We start from the raw sequence: 20270 nt of genomic DNA on the forward strand, positions 1-20270 counted from the left end.
AACCACTTCTCCGCGCTCTCTTGTGACTTGGCTAGCCGTCTTTGAAAACTGCCAAGACTTTCTGGCGAACAATCCCTCCAATGTTTCCAGGAGCCTACCCAGTGCATAGGAATATAGGGAATGTTTCTTTCTTATCAGATTTTCCTACCTCAAAAGATTCCCAACAAGATTAAGTATTTTACATGCAGAAAATTCTTTTGGAGTTTCTCAGATGGCAGCTTTAGAGAGGTCAAAAAACGAGGCTCTCTAGGCAGGCTTTCTGCTTGTACCTCTCATGATGACCGGGAAAGATTCACCCAGAGCCTCACTCTTGTTCTCCTCTGGCTTCAGAAGTGCCCTGTGCCCTTGATTCTGACTGTAGGACCGGGGTGGGGTCAGGATAGTGGAAGAAAGAGAAGGGAGACTCTGGAGTGCCTTAAAGGAAAAGCTCTAACAAAACGCAATTTGCATTTTCGTCACTCTCCCCTCCCCCCCCCCCAATTCCACAGATTTAGCTCTACTTACTCTAAGGCCTGAGTTCATAAAAGCCTAATAGAATTTCTATTTCTTTAGGTTCTCTTCTCCATCACCCCCAGCTTTCCCTGCAAAGGGAAGGAAAAGGATGGACTTATTTACAACACAATCGCGATCTGATTCTTCCCCCATGTTAAGCAAATAAAGATGGCTCATGAATGAATGGATTGTGTTATTTAAAGCTGAAAGCGCATGTGAGCGCATCACCCCTCAGAAACAAGCTTAAGTAAAGTACAGGAAGGAAATGAAAGGTTTGCCAGTAAACAAGGTTACAGTGATGCACACTGTTGGGTACAATTTAGTAGAGCAATTATTAACAACACGACAAGTATCTGCCTCCAGTGTACAAATAAAAGGCATGCAAAACCACAAAAGGATAGTGCTGTGCTATGCCATACTGAGGTTTAATCACAGAGTTTTTGTTTTGTTTTGTTAACAAAATGCCATTCCCCCCATTAACTTGGAAACTTGGTTTTCATTAAATGCCATTTTACTTTTTACTGGAAAAGTTTATCTTTTCTTTTTCATTCTGTGTCTCTGCACCATGTGAATCAGACAGTGATCTGGAAGCATTATGGGTAAAAGTGGTAGAAAAGCATATGAAAAATTGGGTCATCTTGTTGAAATCAAGTTCACTTCTGTGTAGGAGAGCAGGAAGAATGGGGGGAATCTGTCCTAATATTTTGCTGTCTCTGTCTCAATTTATTCCTTTCATAGGGCTTCAGCAGGGGGAATTATGTAGCAATGCAATTTGCATCCTGGTTAAATAGGAAGGCCTCTGGAGTACATTTCCAAGAAGGATCCCCCTCAAGGTGAAGGAGCCAAGATTGTAAGAGGAAACACTGTATTCTTGGGCAATATAGGCTCTTTGTTGAAACTGGCAACTGAGGGGGCACCTGGGTGACTCAGTTGGTTGAGTGTCTGACTTCGGCTTAGGTCATGATCTTGCAGTTTGTGGGTTCGAGCCCCGCATCGGGCTCTGTGCTGACAGCTAACTCAGAGCCTGGAGCCTGTTTCAGATTCTGTGTCTCCCTCTTTCTCTGACCCTTTTCCACTTGCACTCTGTCTCTCTCTATCAAAAATAAATAAACACACAAGAAAGAAAGAAAGAAGGAAACTGGCAACAGTGTTCCTGGCAACTGTGTTCCTGTTGTAGACAAGAGGGCTCCTTCTGGCTCTGGATAAATGGAACAATGGCCAGAAGCTCGGCCTATCCAGACAGTACAAAGTACGCTCCCAGTGTCCAAGATCTAATAGAAAGGTCTCTCCTGGCTTCATGGCTTCCAGGGGTTTATGTATTCATTCCAACTTCTTCTAACCTGCCTTCACAGAGAATAGGATTTGATCTAGGTTTGCGTGAATAAACATTTCTAATTAACGTGAAGTCTCGACGATGTCCTTCTCTCAACACGTTGGCTGCTCAGACTGCATAGAAGCTGTATCTTCTACCTAAAAGTAACAAGCCTTTCTGTGTTGATCTCTGACATCTAAAAGGCAGGGATACTTTTTTTAGAATTTTTCCCCCCAGATGTGAACACACCTGGGAGTACTTGCTTCATTTCTTAGTCAGCAAGAACCTAGAGCTGTGGATGCCTGGGGGAGTCATTCCAACTGAGATTAGAATTTCAAGAGAGAGAACATTTATCCGGCTCCCTTGTCGGGTGCTTACAATGCATGAAAGTACCAATCGCCCCATGGTAGACTATAGGGAATGATCAGTGTGAATTAAGTCATCTCCTCAATGATGTATTGCAAATAATTTCCCTGGTGAAATAGCAAGTTCCTGACCATGGTACTATATACAAATAAATAGACAAATGTTGTTGTGTTGTTGTTGTTGTTGTTTTCAACATTGGGAAGACCTCAGAAATATATTGTTTCAACTGATAGGCTGGAATCATTGAAAAACTTGCCTCCCCTTCCTAGTTCTTTGGCTGAAATGTATTAGGAAAATGGTGCATTAGTCATTATTTCTAATTGGGAAAAAGCCTGATTATCATAGAGAATCCTGGTTAGGTGATTTGAGGAGTACTATTGTGTTGAGGAGTAGAGACTTAAGGTAGAAGGTTTTAGCAGCAGCAGCAGCAGCAGAGAAGCTATGTGATTGGATCTGGTGTTTCATATATCTTGTATCAGAGCAAAAGGAGAAAGAATGTGCTTTGTACAAATTAACCCATAGGCCCTTCTAAACAGAACCAATATGGAACACACACACAGGTAAGATCTTCTATAAGGAAATATACTCTCCTTTCACAACAAGCCATGAACATTGCTTGTGTTATCCTGGCCAGGCTTCCTGTTTGCCCTTAAGACATTTGGGTAGGAACTCAGGAAACAACGATGCCCCCAGTTAGCCACATTCAGGATGGTAGCATCTGTTATCATCAAAATAATGGTAGGCCTGTAAACAAAGGGGGATGAGTGGTGGGGAGACAATGGGGAGTTATGCCACACACTTTGAGATAAGCCCGTTGGGCATCTCCTTTGCAACTTCTGTATATTTCACGCTATATGCAGAATCAATATTCAGGGAATACTTGGGCATTTTTCTAAACTTACAGTGATTCCAACACTCAATTGGACCAGGGCGGGGGTGCATGGAGGTGGGGGTGGTGGCATAGAATATTCTACTCTGGCAAAATTTAATGGTAAACTGGGAAGAATCCATCAAGTGCCTTGTAGAAAATCAAATGGGCAAAAGTAAAATTGAAACCAATAAGAAATAATGGAATCATTCAGGCTTGGATCTGAAGCCCAGATCTAATTAATAACTTAATAGCCACTTAATAATTCTGTGGACTTGGGCAAAGTACTTAACTTTTTGGAACCTCAGATTCCTGGCTTGTAAAATTGGGGACAATAATATTTTCTATGCCTATTTATTTCAAGGTTAAATGAGATAAGGAATATAAATTGTTCATCACAATGTATGGCCTATAGTAAGCACTCAACAATGTCAGTTTCCTTAGTTCTCTCCCTTTATTAAGGCATCTTTCTCAATTTCCATTTAACCTCTTTCTGTGTTTATAGAACACTGATTTTCTATACTGTTCAGCAAGTCTACTTAATTTAATAGTCCAATTTTGATTAAAAATCAGTGAGGGAAGGGACGCCTGGGTGGCTCAGTCGGTTACATTTCTGACTTCAGATCAGGACATAATCTCATGGCTTGTGAGGTCAAGCCTTTCATTGGGCTCTGTGCTGACAGCTTAGACCCTGGAGCCTGCTTTGGATTCTGTGTCTCCCTCTCTCTCTTCCCCTACCCTGCTCCTGCTCTGTTTCTCTCTCCTTCAAAAATAAATAAACATTAAGATGGGGTGCCTGGGTGGCTCAGTTGTTTAAGCATCTGACTTCAGCTCAGGTCATGATCTCACAGTTCCTGGGTTCCAGCCCCATGTCGAGCTCTGTGCTGACAGCTCAGTGATGATAGCTAGCTCAGAGCCTGGAGCCTGCTTCAGAGTCTGTGTCTCCCTCTCTCTCTGACCCTCCCCTCCTCACACTGTCTCTCTCTCTCTCAAAAATAAATAAAACATTAAAAATAAATAGATAAATAAACATTAAGAAAAAAATTTTTTAAATGAGTGAGTCAGGGTTCCATGTTCTTCTATTTTTTGCAAAGGTTTTGTAAGATTAGTGTTATTTAAGAGGTTAATTATTCTAAATATATGACATAGAAGGAATACAAACATTGAATAATACTTGACATTTTTGCAAAACATGCTCATAATCATAAGTCAGAATAAAGTCAGAGGAAGTCGGAAACATGCATGTGTAACTATAAATTAGACAATAAGTGGAACAGGGTGATGAAACATTGGTGGTGGATGGTATCTGTTATGTGCCAAGCACCATATAAGACAGCAGAGACTCAGAGATAAATAGGATGCAATCCTTAAACTTTAAGGCCCTTCACTTAGCATAAGAAGAGATATATGGGCAAACAACTGCATAGAAAAGTGTAAAGTACAAATGCTACCAGATAAAGTAATGGCACAAAGACTGCAATCACTTCTGTTGGAAGGGTCAGGGAAAGTTTCAAGAGGAGAAGATATCTAGGGTAGAGACAGAAAAATAATGAGGTCAGAACCTCGATAAAATGGACAAATTCCTTAAAAGATACAACTTACTAAACTGACACAGATGAAACAGAAAATCTAAATGGCCTTGTATCTCTCAGAGCAATTAAATTCATTATCTAAACTTTCCCACAGAGAAAATTCCAGTTCCACATGGTATGATTGGTGATTCCTATCAAATACTCAAAGGTTTGTAATCTTACAAAACTTTCCAGAAAATAGAACAGGAAACACTCCCCTTATTCCTTTTTTAAAATAAAAATTGGACAGGGGCGCTTGGGTGGCTTAGTCGGTTAAGCGTCCGATTTTCGCTCAGGTCATGATCTCGCGGTTCGTGGGTTCGAGCCCCGCGTCGGGCTCTGTGCTGACTGCCAGCTCGGAGCCTGGAGCCTGTTTCAGTCTGTGACTCCCTCTCACTCTGACCCTCCCCTGCTCACGCTGTCTCTCTCTCTCCTAGAAATAAATAAAACATTTAAAAATAAAATAAAATAAAATAAAAATTGGACATATAAATTAAAAGACAATCATAGACCAATATCCCTCATAAACATAAATGCAAAAATCCTTAAAAAATTTTTAATAAATCCAATCTTGCAACATATAAAGAACATTGTCTCCCATTAAGATTTATTCCAGAAACATAAGATTGATTTGTATATAATAATCAAGGTAATTCATCATATTAGTAGGTTATATGGGAAAAAGCATATCATTATTTCAATAGATGCAGAAAAATCAGTTGATAAAATTCATATTCTTTTTTTTTATTTAAAAAAACCTTTCCTATTAGGAATAAAAAAGTAATTTTTTCAATCTGATAATAGGCATTCTATAAAAACTTATTGTAAATAAAATCCTAAATGCTTAATTATAGAATTAATTCCCCATAATATTGGGAAAAAGACCGCTCTTATTCCTTCTAGTCACCATTTCACTGGACATCTTAGTAATTGCAATAAAGCAAGAAAAACAAAAGGCATAACTAGAAAAAGTAAAATTGTCTTAGTTGGTAACTGGTGTAACTATTTGTAACTGGTGTGCTTGTTTATGTAGAAAATCCTAAAATAATCTATATAACAATAGCCAGAACTAATAATTGCATTTAGCAAAATCATAAGATACAGGATTAACATATCCAAGTCAATTATATTTTTAGATACTAGCAGCAAATCGTTAGAAATGAAGAATTTTAAGCCATTTATAGTAGTGTCATAAAACACATAATAATAAGGAGGAAATGTTCTAAAATATGCATAGAGTGAGTTCGATTGGGAGTCCCAAAACATAGGTCTACCTGGAACCTCAGAATGTGACCTTTTTTGGAGAAAGGTCTTTAAAGACATAATTAAGGTAAAGATCTTGAAAACATCCTACAATAGGCTGTTCCCTAAGTCCAATGACAGAGTCTGTAGACAAAAAAGGAGACAACACTGAGTCCTAGAAGAAGACCATGTGAAAACATAGGTAGACAAGTTGGCTGAGGAATGCCTAGCAAACTCCAGGCAAAGGACAGATTCTCCCTTTAAGAGTCCAGAAGCAGGGTGCCTGGGTGGCTCAGTTTGTTAAGCATCTGACTTTGGCTCAGGTCATGATCTTATGGTTCATGAGTTCAAGCCCTGCATCGGGCTCTGTGCTGAAACTAATCAATTCACTGATAAGAAGGAACAAACTATTTACACATGTAACAGCATGGTGAGTCTCAAAATCTTTATACTGAATGAAAAAAGCCAGACACAAAAGAGTATATACGATATTGATTCCATTTCTATAAAATTGTAGAAATTGCCAGCTAATCTACAGAGACAAAAAGCAGATTGGAGTGTGCCCAGGGCCAGGGTGAGAAGAAGACAGGGTGAGAGGAAGATACAAAGGGACACACGGAAACTTTTGGAAGTGATGAAGATGTTCTGTATTTTGATTGTCATGACTGTGTGGTGGATGTGAGTTTGTCAAAACGCACCAATTGTATATTTTAAATGGATACAATTTGTTGCATGTAAATTATATCTCAATAAATTTGCTGAACATACGGATAGCAGCTAGAGAGGGGGGAAGACAGGGCATGCAGAGAGAAGAGGAACAAAGGCACGGAATACATCTATGCCTTATCTCGGGAAATAGTTTACAAATTCCCTCCAGGCAGCAAACCTGTCTTGTATTTCATCTACGGTCCTATTGGTGTCCAGAAATAAGGAGGGTAACGATGCTTCTGAGTTGCATGGAATTATTCAGTATATACTCACAGGTAGTTGTTTAGAGAGTGCTAGATCTACTACTGGAAGACTAAGTAGAAATCTTAATCTTTATCCTGCTAAGACCCACGGAAGTCACTTTCTCTCTCAAAGCCTAATGAAAGTCACAATATCCTTGCAATACAGTTGTTGCAAAGGTTGAAATACCTATGACAGTTCCTAATAATATTTCAGTACTTGCTACATATCCATGACAAAGAGTGGGGCTTCCAAACATATTTGTTGATTGACATCCCAACTGTTATTTGGTTGTTCATATATTCAAGTCTCTTATTGTCTGTATACTTGTTTTCCATGTCAAATAATTTTCCCAATCACAGACAAACTTTTATGTCACTTTGGTCAATGAAGTACTCCAGAAATTAAGAGTTGATTTTATCTATCTATCTATCTATCTATCTATCTAAATTTTTTTACACTTATTCATTTTTGAGAAACAGAGAGAGACAGTGGGTGAGTGGGAGAGGGGCAGAGAGAGAGGGAAACTCAGAATCTGAAGCAGGCTCCAGGCTCTGAGCTGTCAGCACAGAGCCCAATGTGGGGCTCGAACTCACGAACTGTGAGATCATGACCTGAGCTGAAGTCAGATGCTTAAACGACTGAGACACCCAGGTGTCCCTATTTATTTATTTGTTTATTTATAGGAGAGAGGGGGTGCAAGTGAGTGAGGGGCAGAGAGAGGGAGAGAAAGAAAATCCCACGAGGGGCACAGAGAAAGGGAAAAAGAGAGAGGGAGAGAGAAGCAAGGCTCATCTGGAGTAGGGTTCAAGCTCACCCCATGCAGGGCTTGAACTCATGAACCATGAGGTCATGACCTAAGCTTAAGTTGGATGCTGAACCAACTGAGCCACCCAGGCCCCCCTAGAGTTTATTATAATATTAGGTTGGGCAGGATACAATTACCAAGGTAAATGCATTCCTCAAAGAAAAATCACAAAAAGCATCCCACAATAGAAGTGACTTGGGGATGTTGCATTGTTTCTAGAATTTCTAAGCCATTGCTTTCGAGTGCTGCCATCAATGGAGAGCAAACTATTGTCTAAACAAAAAGCAAACACACAAAAGATAAACAAGTCTTGGGTAAATGTGGTCGCAGTGTGAAGATTTCAAGGAGAAAGGAGAATAATAGGTACAGCGAGGGCATATGATTAAAGGAAATCAAGGCAGAAGGAGGCTCCTCAACTCAGTTGCTTAGAAGAGGAAAATTGCTAGGAGATTGTCTTTAAGAAGTAACCAGACTCTTTTAGGAAGGGGAATATGGGGATCCTTTTCCCCCAAAATAAAATGGATAATATACTCACACTTTCAAAGGCTGATTGATTCATAAGACCATTTGATAGAAATGGCAAATGATAGAGGAGAACAGTTCTACTCATTGAGAAATTCTGGGATTGAAGACCTCAGATGAGCCTCGCTTCTCCAGGTTCTGTTGTACACTCTTCATGACATACAGGGAGACGTGGGTTGCGTTTTAATACATTTTTGTTGGTAAACAAATTTCATTCTTTGAAATTTTTTTTTAATGTTTATTTTTTAGAGCAAACCAGAGCACAAGTGGGGGAGGGGCAGAGAGATGGGAGACACAGAATACGAAGCAAGCTCCTCCAAGCTGTCAGCACAGAGCCCCACAGGGAGCTCGAAGTCACCGGGCTTGAACCCATGAACCTCCCATGAACCTCGAGATCATGACCTGAGCCAAAGGTGGACACTAAATTGACTGAGCCACCCAAGTGCCCCACAAATTTCATTCTTTTAGTTTAGGGGTGAGCAAACTACAGGCTCTGAGCCAAATCCATCCTGCTTCTTGTTGTACTGGAATGTGCTTGCTCCCAATTGTTACTCTTGTATGGCTGCTTTTTCACTATAGTGAAAAATGGCGGAATTCCACAATGGCAGAATTGAGTAGTTGCAACACAGACCCTGTGGCCAACAAAGCCTAAAATATTTACTCTCTGGCCCTTTCTCAATAAAGTTTGATGGCCTCCTGTTCTGGATCGTGCAAAGTTAGATACAGATCCTGGACTATCTGCATCGATGTTGTGTCAAGAATAGGGGAGCTGTTCTAAAGAGATCTTTCGAAAGTTTTTTCTTCTCTAGGTGTTAGTGGAATCCTATTTAAAAGTGAATTATCCCTTTTCTGAAACCATTTTGCTAAACTTACGAAAAAGGTTGCAATATTTGAAAAGCCTTTTCATCCTTTCATAAGTTTATGGATGAAATTGTGCAATGGACTCAGAAAGAGAAGTTCAGTTTCAGGGTGCCACTTAAAAAGAACCAACTATGAGGCAATCTGTGTTTCTCTGTTGTCTCATTGAGGGACAGGGTTTATCTCTGGACTTCTATCTGGGCCATGACTAAATTCTGAGGCCCTAGAACCACCTGTGCCAGCAAACAACATAAAACTGAACAGAGAGGACACCATTCCCAAGACTGAGGTTCAGTTTTGCCTGTTAACATCTCCCCGTTTATACCTGGCCTTTAGAATCTGAGACTCTGTTTGTTTCCACTTGTTCCTCTTCTGTAAATTACTCCTCTATACTTGAACCTTAGTCTGCCATCAGCAAACCCTTTCTGCTTATTTGAACTTCTGGTCCTGTTCCTTCCAGACAGCACTGGCCTCATGCTATCCATATCTCGGTGTGACCCTGGGTCTTTAGTCCTCTCTGGGTACCAGTTCAACCATGTATAAAATGGGAATGCTGTGTTTTAAGCTCTCTGCACAGATATACTAAAGATAAGTAAAAAGGCCTCTAATGGAAATACAAACGCTATTCTAAGTCACAAGCATAATAGATTCTTTCTCTTTTGTTAAAGACATCCTTTTTAAGAAAGTTTATTTATCTATTGAGAAAGAGAGAAAAAGAGAGATAATGGTAAGCAGGGGAGGGGCAGAGAGAGAGAGAGAGAGAGAGAGAGAATTCCAAGCAGACTTGTGCTTTTAGCACAGAGCCCACTGAGGGCTTGAGCTCATGAACTGTCATATCATGACCTGAGCCAAAATCAAGAGTTGGATGCTTCCCCGACTGAGCCACCCAGATGCCCCCAAGGTTGTCTTCATATTGATATGACTAAAGTCAATCTAAATGATAGTTGTCATCAAACTATTTCTGTATCAGTTTAAAATAGGCAATCTAGGGGTGCTTGGGCGGCTCAGTCAGTTAAGTGTCTGGCTCTTGGTTTTAGCTCATGATCTCACAGTTCGTGAGTTCGAGCCCCACTTCAGGCTCCATGCTGATGGTGCAGAGCCTGCTTGAGATTCTCTCACTCTCTTTGTCCCTCCATGCCTTGTGTGTTCTGTCTCTCTCTCTTAAAAATAGATAAACTTAAAAAATAGCCAATTTAGAAATTATCATAAATTTTAAACTTAAATACTTTTCCTCCAAAAAGTATGAGAAGAAAGAATACAGTCATATGTTCATTTTCAGAAAAACCTAAAATAATAAAGAAAGAAAAGAATGCGACACATCACCTGACATATGCAAAGCCCACCTAAGTACTTAATTTTTTTATATGTTTATTTATTTTTGATAAGGAGAGAGAGAGAGACAGAGCACAAATTGGGGATGGGCAGAGAGCAACGGAGACAGAATCTGAAGCAGGCTCCAGGATCCAAGTGGTCTAACGAAGCCTGATGCAGGGTTTGAACTCACAGACTATGAGATCATGACCTGAGCCAAAGTCAGACGCTAAACCACCTGAGCCACCCAGGCACCCCCAGCTAGGTACTTATGAAGACTCATAAATAAACTTCAAACACTTAACACAAAACCTGAAGCTCTGAGCTAATCATGGTATTTCTTAATCTTTCAATAATAAAATATAACTGTGATTTTCAAAGTGACTGTTTCCCTTTTCTGTGTCCACCCTAGGGCTGTGTGTTTAGCATACTCTTCAGTCCTTGGCTCTCAGAGCACTGTTCCATGATTACTGGGGACAATACTTTTCAGAAGCACTGAAAACGACGGCATTCCCATTGGTGAATGACCACCACTTTACTCTGGCTTAATAAAACAGCCACCAAGGGACACCTGGGTGGCTCAGAAGGCTAACCTTCCGACTTCGGCTCAGGTCATGATCTCATGGTTTGTGGGTTCGAGCCCCACATTGGGCTCTGTGCTGACAGCTAGCTCAGAGCCTGAAACCTGCTTCAGATTCTGTATCTCCCTCTCTCTCTGACCCTCCCCTGCTCACGCTGTCTCTCTCTCTCAGAAACAAATAAAAACATTAAAAAATTTTTAAGAAATGGCCACCAGTAAAATTGACAAAATGGTGTGTGTATACGCATATATTTGGAGAAAGACACCCAATATGGGAGTGTAATATTTATCTTTATTTGTATAATTCCATGGTAAGCTAAATTTTCCTTGCATCTTCTTGATTACAGAAAAGTTTATCCTTTCTCCACTTTCCAGACATGACACTTTGCTTTCCATCCCTCAAACACATGCTAACTTGTGACCTAATAATCTATACTGCACATAGAGCACTCTGCTCCCCAGTCCTGAGGTCAGTATTTCGTCAACCACTACCTCCTGGCACCCATCCTGGAAGACAGCAGTGAGCCAACCACACACTTTTGGACACTCGTATAGCAAGCTGAATGTCTCCATGATACATTATGCCTTGATTTTAGAACCCCCTTGGAATGATGTAGTGACTCATTTCACTTCTAGTGTGCCACCATCTTGGATTACTGTTTCCCTAGATCTGACTATGTTTCAGAGAAATGAGCTGCAGGTGACCCAGGGGAGCAGTTGGAAGGGCAAAAACAAAAGAACAGGAGGGGCAACTGCCAACCATCAATACTAAGATGACTAGAAAGCAAAAAAACAAAGAAAGACTTTATGAGAGTGTAGACTTCAACAATGGCCCACTCTACTAAGGGATGACCCTAAGCCACCAAGTGGGTTAGAGGCAGAAAACTGCTTTAAAAGACTAAGAAGGTAGGAGTGTTGTGAGGCTCAGATAGGTAAGTTTTTATTCTTTTTAAAAATTTTTTTAATGTTTTATTTATTTCTGAGAGAGAGAGAGAGAGACAGGATGAGCAGGGGAGGGTCAGAGAGAGAGGGAGATACAGAATCTGAAGCAGGCTCCAGGCTCTGAGCTGTCAGCACAGAGCCCGATGCAGGGCTCGGGCCCATGAACCGTGAGATCATGACCTGAGCAGAGGTCGGATGCTTAACCGACTGAGCCACCCAGGCACCCCAGTAAGCTTTTATTCTTATAAAAATGTACTTACATGGAAGACATTGTTCCTTGATAAAATAGAATAGCTGAGAAATTGCAGATATAATTGAAGAGGGGCTCATTTAGCGCTTTTATGTGGCCATCTTATATTTTTTTTCTCTCTTGCTCTTGCCGGTAGGGTCTCCAGAGAGGGCAAGCCTATGTGACTTTGGCCCCATGCATAAGCACAGTCAGGTGCTTAATGAATGAGCAAGAGCTTAATAACAGGGTCTTCTCTAAGGGTTGATTAATGGGACTTCAAGTTAATATGATTTCCTTCTCTCTTTGCACTTTTATTTTAGTGGTTGTAGAGAGATGACAAATTGAGCGTTCATTGAAAGAAAAAAAGTAGAGTGTTCTATTTGGAAGTAGGTAGATAGCTTTGTTAGAATATTTGCTGATGGTTAAAGAATAGGATTTCGAGGATTTTGTTCCTGGGACTCATTCTATGATGAGGATATCATCTATGTTAGCACACTTCCATTTCCAAGATTTTCATAACCACGTTTACCATTTGTAACATATTAAGAGGATCTGCAAAATTAAGGGATCCTTGATTTAATCAGAAATGGAATTTGTTACTTTTGCAACCATCCACCTCTGAGCCAGAAAATCAAGGGGACTTGACAGCTACTGTGGTCCTATGCTTCTGCCACACCTCAAAGGAAGCATTCCACAGAAACCCTTCTCTCCATCCTAGAGGATGACGACTCTATAGTCTTAGCTTCCCGTCTGAAATATACTTGTCTCTCGTCTGCACTAAGTCAAACAAAAACAGGAAAACCAACCTCCTCCTATACAGGATTCTCCTTACAAGTTCTCTCTCTGTTTTTTTTTTCCAGCCATCATTCTTCCAGACTGAAAATACGAAAGTTAATCTTCGATTTGCCCCTGCTTCCCCCTCCCCAAACCCATTTTTACAAAAGATACAAAGTCTATTGCTCTTCTGTGACCGTGTGCCTTTTATCTGTTCCTTCCTCTCAACTTTTCACTATTGTCTTTGATGAAGTTTTTTGCCCCCTCACTTTCAGGATAACTCCAGCGGTCTCCCTATTGGCCTCCCTCTCTCCAGCTTCTTTCCCCTCCAGTCCATCCGCAGCTCCATTAACAGAATATATACAGATATACTTGGCGTTAAATTCTGCCTTTATTTTGTCATTCCCTAACCCGCGGTCTTCATTGACAACTTATGCCATCTCATATCTGTAAGACCATGCACGTAAGAAAACCCCACAAGTAGCCTAACACTAAAGAATTATTGTCCTTAGCAAGAACAACTCTTCCTGGCTTTTAGGAAGTGACATAATATAACCCATCTTCCTTGAAGTGTAACCTGATTTGAAACTGCTGACCAACATGCTACCTTGGGCTCTAGTTGGGTCAGGCTCGACGCTGTCAATGAGCATTGACCTTTATCATGCACTCCCTGCAGAGGGAGACACGGAGGCTGCCTGACAGTATAGGTGGGAACTTTATATATGGTGAAATGACCAGATACACATGGTTTGCTCATGAGCTATGTTCTTGACCCTGTCTTGTTTATTTGATTAAATCCTTGGATGAAAAAAGATTATATTCTTATCAAATCTTCAGATATTAAAAGTGAGAGCAAATAAAAGCTATGCCAGCCAACAAAATCAAAGTTCAAAGAGAACTCTGACTAGAGGTCAAAATGAAGAGCACCAAATATGAGAGAAATAAATAGGTTTTGAATGCTAGGTTCAAAACTCCAACTGAATGGGGTGGGGGAGACCTCACATAACAATTCTTTTAAAATATTCCCAGAAGAAGAGATCAGCATAAGGGTGAGGATGTGAGGAACAGGGTACAGGGGAATGGATTATTTTTAAGGGAAGTATGGACCAAGCCAACACACTGAGTTCTGAAGGATCTAAAAGCCATATATAGTATGTAGATTTATTCATGTTTCTCTTAAAAAGAGGACATTAAGAAGGGATGTTATGTCTTTTCCTTTAGGACTATACTTAAAAAAACAGGGAGTAGGGGGTACTTGGGTGGCACAGTTTGTTAAGTGTCTGGCTTCGGCTCAGGTCATGACCTTCTGGTTTGTGGGTTCAAGCCCAACACTGGGCTCTGTGCTGACAACTCGGAACCTGGAGTCTGCTTTAGATTCTGTGTCTCCCTCTCTTTTTGCTCCTCCCCCACTGGCACTCTGTCTTTCTCTCTCTCTCAAAAAGGAATAAACAAATAAACATTTTTAAAAAGGGAGTAGAATTATTCCCTGCAGCAACAGAAGGAAGACCTAGACCCACCGGAAGAATAAGATGTATTGATAAGTTAACTTCAATGACTAAAAGTTCAAGTGCAGACACAGTGACATCAAGACAGGAGCTTTTTCTTTTCTTTTTATTCTTAGAGTGTGCAGAGTCTAGACAACATGAAGTTTATCATTTTTTTTTCAAATGTTTATTTATTTCTGAGAGAGAGAGAGAGACAGCATGAACAGCGGAGGGACAGAGAGAGGGAGACACAGAATCCGAAGTAGGCTCCAGGCTCTGAGCCCGATGTGGGGCTCAAACTCGTGAACTGTGAGATCATGACCTGAGCCGAAGTTGGCTACCCAACCGACTGAGCCACCCAGGTGCCCCCTAGTTTGTCGGTTTTTAACCTCTAAGGTGCAGTATTACTCCCTCCCACATGCATAACACACTGTGCTCACCCACCTCTCTATGACACTGATAATATATGCTTTCCACTCAGATATCTCTGTCTTGTCCTTCTCACTAGACTGGGAACTCCTTGAAGGTAGGAATTGTGTTTTTTATCTATATAGTTCTGGGTTCTAACACAGTTTCCAGGGAACTAAGGTACATGATGTATTTCACTGAATTTCCTGAATTATTCATTTCTGCCTAGGAAAGTCCTCTTGCCCTTCAAAGCCGGGCATGAGTTGCCACTTTCTATAAGATGCCTCCCCTACTCCTCCAGCTTTTTATTCTGTGCCATACTATTTGCCATAATGTAGTTCTCCATTTCTTTCCTTGTAGAGTGCTGTTTAGTGAGTGCCCTACCTATCTCCCCAACTAGATGTCAGCTCCCAGTGAACAAAAAGATACCATTTAAAAATTAAGCCACATACTTATCACTGCGCTCAGCACTGAATGATTATTGATAATTGCTAGTGGAATACAACATACTCTAAAAAACTGTAACATTAAAAAAAGTCTTATTACAAAGAGAAATATAGTAACAAAGAGAAAAATAGTAACTTCATAGTGGAAAAATATGGCAGACACTACCTTAACCAAGTGATCAAAATTAACATCACTAGGAAGACTAGTGAGACATCACTGGCTCTGCTATGATGTCATCATCTCTTCTGTGGACTTCTTGCCAAAAAGTAACCACAGTCTAATTATCAGAAGACATCCCATAAGTCCAAACTGAGGGACAGTCTACAAAATACCTGACCAGTGGTAATCATTAAAAATATCTGGGTCATGGAAGAAAAAGAAAGACTGAACAACTCTCACTAAAGGAAAGAGACTGAGGAAACATGACACTAAATGCAGGGTGGACTCTGGACCAGGAAAGGGGCATTAAAGGCAAAAGTTGAGAAATTCTAATAAAGTCTATGGATAAGTTAGTAGTATTATAACAATGTCGATCTCTGAGTTTTGATAATTATACTATGGTTATAAGCAATGTTAACATTAGGGAAATTTAGATGAAACACTGTACTTTTTTGTAAGTTGTCTATTAAGTCTAAAATTCCTTTGAAATGAAACATTTAAATAAATCATATTTTGGTTTTCATCAACCAATTAACAAGAGAATAGCGTCTATGAAAAGCTTGTACAATTTGAGGAGGCAATGGTCATTAGTGATAAAGAATTTGAGTGGGGATCTAACCAACTAAAACACCTGCCTTTAACCCAAACAAGGTACAGTTGATTCTCTTTATTTGCAGTAGTTCTGTCTATAGAGTTGCCACAAACACTGAATTCATGAAGAATGAAGAATTGCTCCCAGGGGAAATACAAGGAGTGTTTCCTGCAAGCTTCCGGTCATGTTTTCATCAACCGGTCAATACATAACCTTGATTTATGTGTGTTTCTGTTTAAAGACACCTATTTAATATATATTTTGTTGATTCATTAACATTGAACTCCCAGACAACAGCTATAACTCATGCCTGAATGAAGCTTATCTAACACATGTATTTTCTCCAAAAGGCACATGATAGCTTTTTGTGCTTAGAAACTAGATAGCACTACAGCATTACACTTGGGGGCCATTTTAAACAGTGATTTCATTAACAAAAGTGCAAAAATGGGGAAAATGTGGCACTAAATAGATCTCAAAAAGGACACTGTATGAGAGCTGAGACAAGGAGGCAGAACGTGACCTTGTTTGACCTCAGCTTGGAATGTGTGAATGGAGCAACATACATTTTCAATGCTCTGTGCGTGTCTGCCAGTGACCACAAAAAGGCATTGCTAGTATTAATTTGGGTCTACAAATAAATACATTTTAGTGAGTTGGCAAACATGAAAATATGGAATTCATAAATGAGCATTCACTGTACTCTAAAACACATCCAGTGATTGTGAACTTATGTACTTTTGCTTTAAATGAAAAAGAGAATAAGTATAATAGTTGCATTTGAAGTGGCAAATTGAATTCTTGAAAAATCAGAAGGTAACTAAGGATTCTTCAATAATCAGAGCCCAGCAGAAAGAATGGGGTTTCTTCACTAAGACCTGCCTAGTTTTAGCATCACAATTTTCTTAGAGATGGGAGATAGTTCATGAAAATTTCTCTCTGAATTTCCACTCTGTTTGGGGATGTTTTAATTCTATAATTTAGTTCTGTATCATCTTATCATCTTTCCCTCCATGCTGTCTGAGGGCTTTCTAGTGGGCTGACCTCATCAAGCCTAATGATATTTATCTTCTTTCATTTCTGTGACTGTGGTCAACAGTAACATGGCCATAACCTGAACTTCGTCATCATCTGGAAAAGCTCCACCTTCTGGAAATCTCTTACTTATTACATATCCACTCCTCCAATAGAATTGGACGTATTCAATTTCTACTTGTTTTTTTTCAATTTTTTAAAAAAATTTATTTCTGAGAGAGAGAGAGAGAGAGAGAGAGCATGAGCAGGGGAGTGTTAGAGAGAGAGGGAGATACAAAATCTGAAACAGACTCCAGGCTCTGAGCTAGCTGTCAACACAGAGCCTGATGCAGGGATCAAACCCACGAACTGTGAGATCATTACCTGAGCCAAAGTCGGGGGCTTAATTGACTGAGCCACCCAGACTCCACTCAATTTCTATTTGTGATATAAGAAGCCCACAAATTCTTTCAGATCTCCTCAGTTAATCACTCTCTTCTAGCTGCACTTCAACTTCTATTTAGTCAATAACATTTGTGAAGACATTTCAATGATGCTTTCACTAGAATCCCAGGATCTTTATCTTCTGATCTTTTATATATTTTCATTTTCCAAACTCTGATCTTCAGTATCATCATGTGTTTCCTGTTTCTCTCCCTGGTCTGCCAAATACTGCTGTAAAACTGCACAAGACCATATTGTTTAAATCCAAAGTAAATTAATTTACTTAATCAACCTTTGGCAAGTATTTGTCATCCTTATTCTTATTTATCTACTGTTGAATCCCAACTGCACATACAAGATATACCAAATATTCCCTCCTCTCTACACACGTTGCCCACACACTAGTTCAGATGGATACAGGGATCACCTGAGTCTATCGTAATAAGTTCTTAACTAGTCTCCCCATATCCTGTCCACTTTATATGCTAATTAATCATCTTAAAGTGGGCAGCTAATCAACCTACCTGATCCCCATAGCTACCTGGCAAAATTCTAAACACCTTTACATGGCATTCAACTCCTTCTATGAACTGATTTCAGATTACTTGTAAAGTCTTTTCTTCCTTCTACTATGTCTAAGCCCAAATGGACTATTTCCATTCCCAAATAGGTCCCACATCTTGCCAATTAAACCCCTTCTTCACGTTTTTCCATCAGGAATAGTTTGTCCCTAATCTCTGTTCCTCAAGCCCCTGCATAAGAGACTTATCTTCCATGAAGCCTCCTCTGATTCTATGATTGGAAATATCCTCTTCCTCTGACTCACTGCAGCATTTCAGAACTGTATTTAATATATTTATATTTGTGAAGTAATTATTTTATTCTCTTCACTACATTTAAAGATCATTGAGGGCAGAAAACATCATATCTATCTTGCATTTACCACAGCACCTAACATAAATGTTCAGTAAAGCATTATTTAATAACTTAATGAATAAATTATATATTATATATATTATTTATATATATAATTTATGTATAACAGAGAAGATCGAACACATACAGCACATTGTGAATGGCCCATATTGTTAGTGTTAATTACTGATTAACTATTGACAAATTAAAACCTGAAACAGACATTTAAAAAAAGAGAACAGAAGAGAGGCAAATTAACAATTATTTGATAAAGTGAAATGAAATTGATTGGGAAAACCAATGAGTGGTTAACTATCGTAACAACTCTCTGGGCATGGCTGTACTGAGATCCTTTCAGGTAGAGAGAGGTATTTATTTCGTTCCTGGGATTCAAAAATAAATGATAACATATGAATAAAATGTATTCACTGAATTCTTAAATTGAAGAGACATTGCTAGATGCTGTTGGTATTGTGATAGTATGTCACTTAATTGGAAAGACATTTTAATTTTGGTAAGCGAAAAAGGTAACTCAGTACTTACTGTCTACTCCATTTGCACAATGAATGCTAATGAAACAAATAACCGCTCTCACTAACCACCTCCATCATAATATATATTCCTCAGCTTAAAAAAACTTCAGAAACTATAGTAGAAATGTGGCACAGTAGGAAGCTACAACAACTGTGGAAGGTTAGTAACATCAAAGCAAAGCCATTCATCATCTTCATGACCATGATGGTCTTATTTACACTCAATAAACAGTGCAGAAAAGGGTAGATTTCATCAAGGGAGATTTCCTCCCCTTTATGTTTCATCCCATGGTAGGGAAATTGCATGTGATTCCCCAGAAATAAAAATTAAGTAATAAAATGTGGTCAATTGTGTTCCGATAAGCATTAATGTCTTTCATTGGGCCTTATTCTATGTATCCATAGTTTACTGAATGCTTACATTTCTGAGAACCCCCAATATTCTAAGAAAATGTTTCAAAAGCCCAACATCAACTACATCCTACTATTAAACATATTTCAGAGTCAATCTGGTGCGCTGAAACAATAGCAGAATGAAAGAAAAAAATCTGTAGATGATACAGAATGCAACACAGAATGGAAATGGGTGTGTGTGTGTGCAAATGGTAGCTAAGTTTACCACTCCCTAAATCACGGGACTATCAAATTGTTTACTGAAAGGAAATCTGGTTCAAGTGAGCCAACACTTGTTAAGCAACTATTATGTGTCTGCTTGAGAATAAAAGGGTGATTGAAATGGCGTCTGTCCCATCAAAGAATTCACTAAAGCTCTCAGTAAAACAGACGTGTGGAGCACTCGTATAATGATATGCTAGCTGTTTGAACAAAGTGTTATGTGAGCACAAAGGAAGAGCTGCCTGAGGGAGGTGAGAGGGAAACAGAGAGAGAGAAGGTGACCTTTGAGCTAGACTTAGGAGGACACAAACAGTCCAAACAAACGCATCCTCCACCATGAACACGGCCCTCAGCAGGGATCTAAGTTTTAGGGTAATTTCAAAGCATGCGCTATGAAAGTGATGGAGATGAAAGCTAAATCATTGTAGAATGTGACGAGACACCAAACGGAGATAAGTTAGTAAAATGAGCCATGTTCTGGAGAGTGATACTCTCCCTAAAACCAAAGACTGCGGCATGAAGAATATATGCTACATTTCATGTTGAATTTATTGTGGGAAGGGACCTGAGAGACGTCTTCACTTGACACAGTGGGGGTTGGGAGTGACTTATGGAACTTGTAGCATGTACTATATAAGAGAGCCCGTAGAAAAATTGTCCTCTCTTAAGAAAATGCTTTCGTTTAAGGGTAAGCAACATAATCAACTGTGTAGTAAGTTACAGGATGTCAGAAAGTAATGCATTGTATTTATAAGGCCTTTCTCCTTCGTGCCAAACTGGAACGGACTTTCAAATGATAAATCAGGGCTGGGGAAGCTGAAAGCGCAGCGGAAGGG

At 39.6% G+C, this 20270-nt stretch overlaps 1 protein-coding gene across 1 annotated transcript; it reads right to left on the bottom strand.

Moving 5' to 3' along the window:
* Positions 1–1234: 1234 nt before the first annotated feature.
* BLID (BH3-like motif containing, cell death inducer) lies at positions 1235–17906 on the bottom strand. The gene is given in 4 exon segments (XM_039223622.1): positions 1235–1353; positions 1356–1390; positions 1639–1785; positions 17896–17906. Coding segments are annotated over 4 exon segments (312 nt in total).
* Positions 17907–20270: the final 2364 nt, after the last annotated feature.

The sequence above is a fragment of the Hyaena hyaena genome, unplaced genomic scaffold (assembly GCF_003009895.1).
Source record: "Hyaena hyaena isolate Hyena2069 unplaced genomic scaffold, ASM300989v1 scaffold_1394, whole genome shotgun sequence".
In the NCBI taxonomy this organism is placed as follows: domain Eukaryota; kingdom Metazoa; phylum Chordata; class Mammalia; order Carnivora; family Hyaenidae; genus Hyaena; species Hyaena hyaena.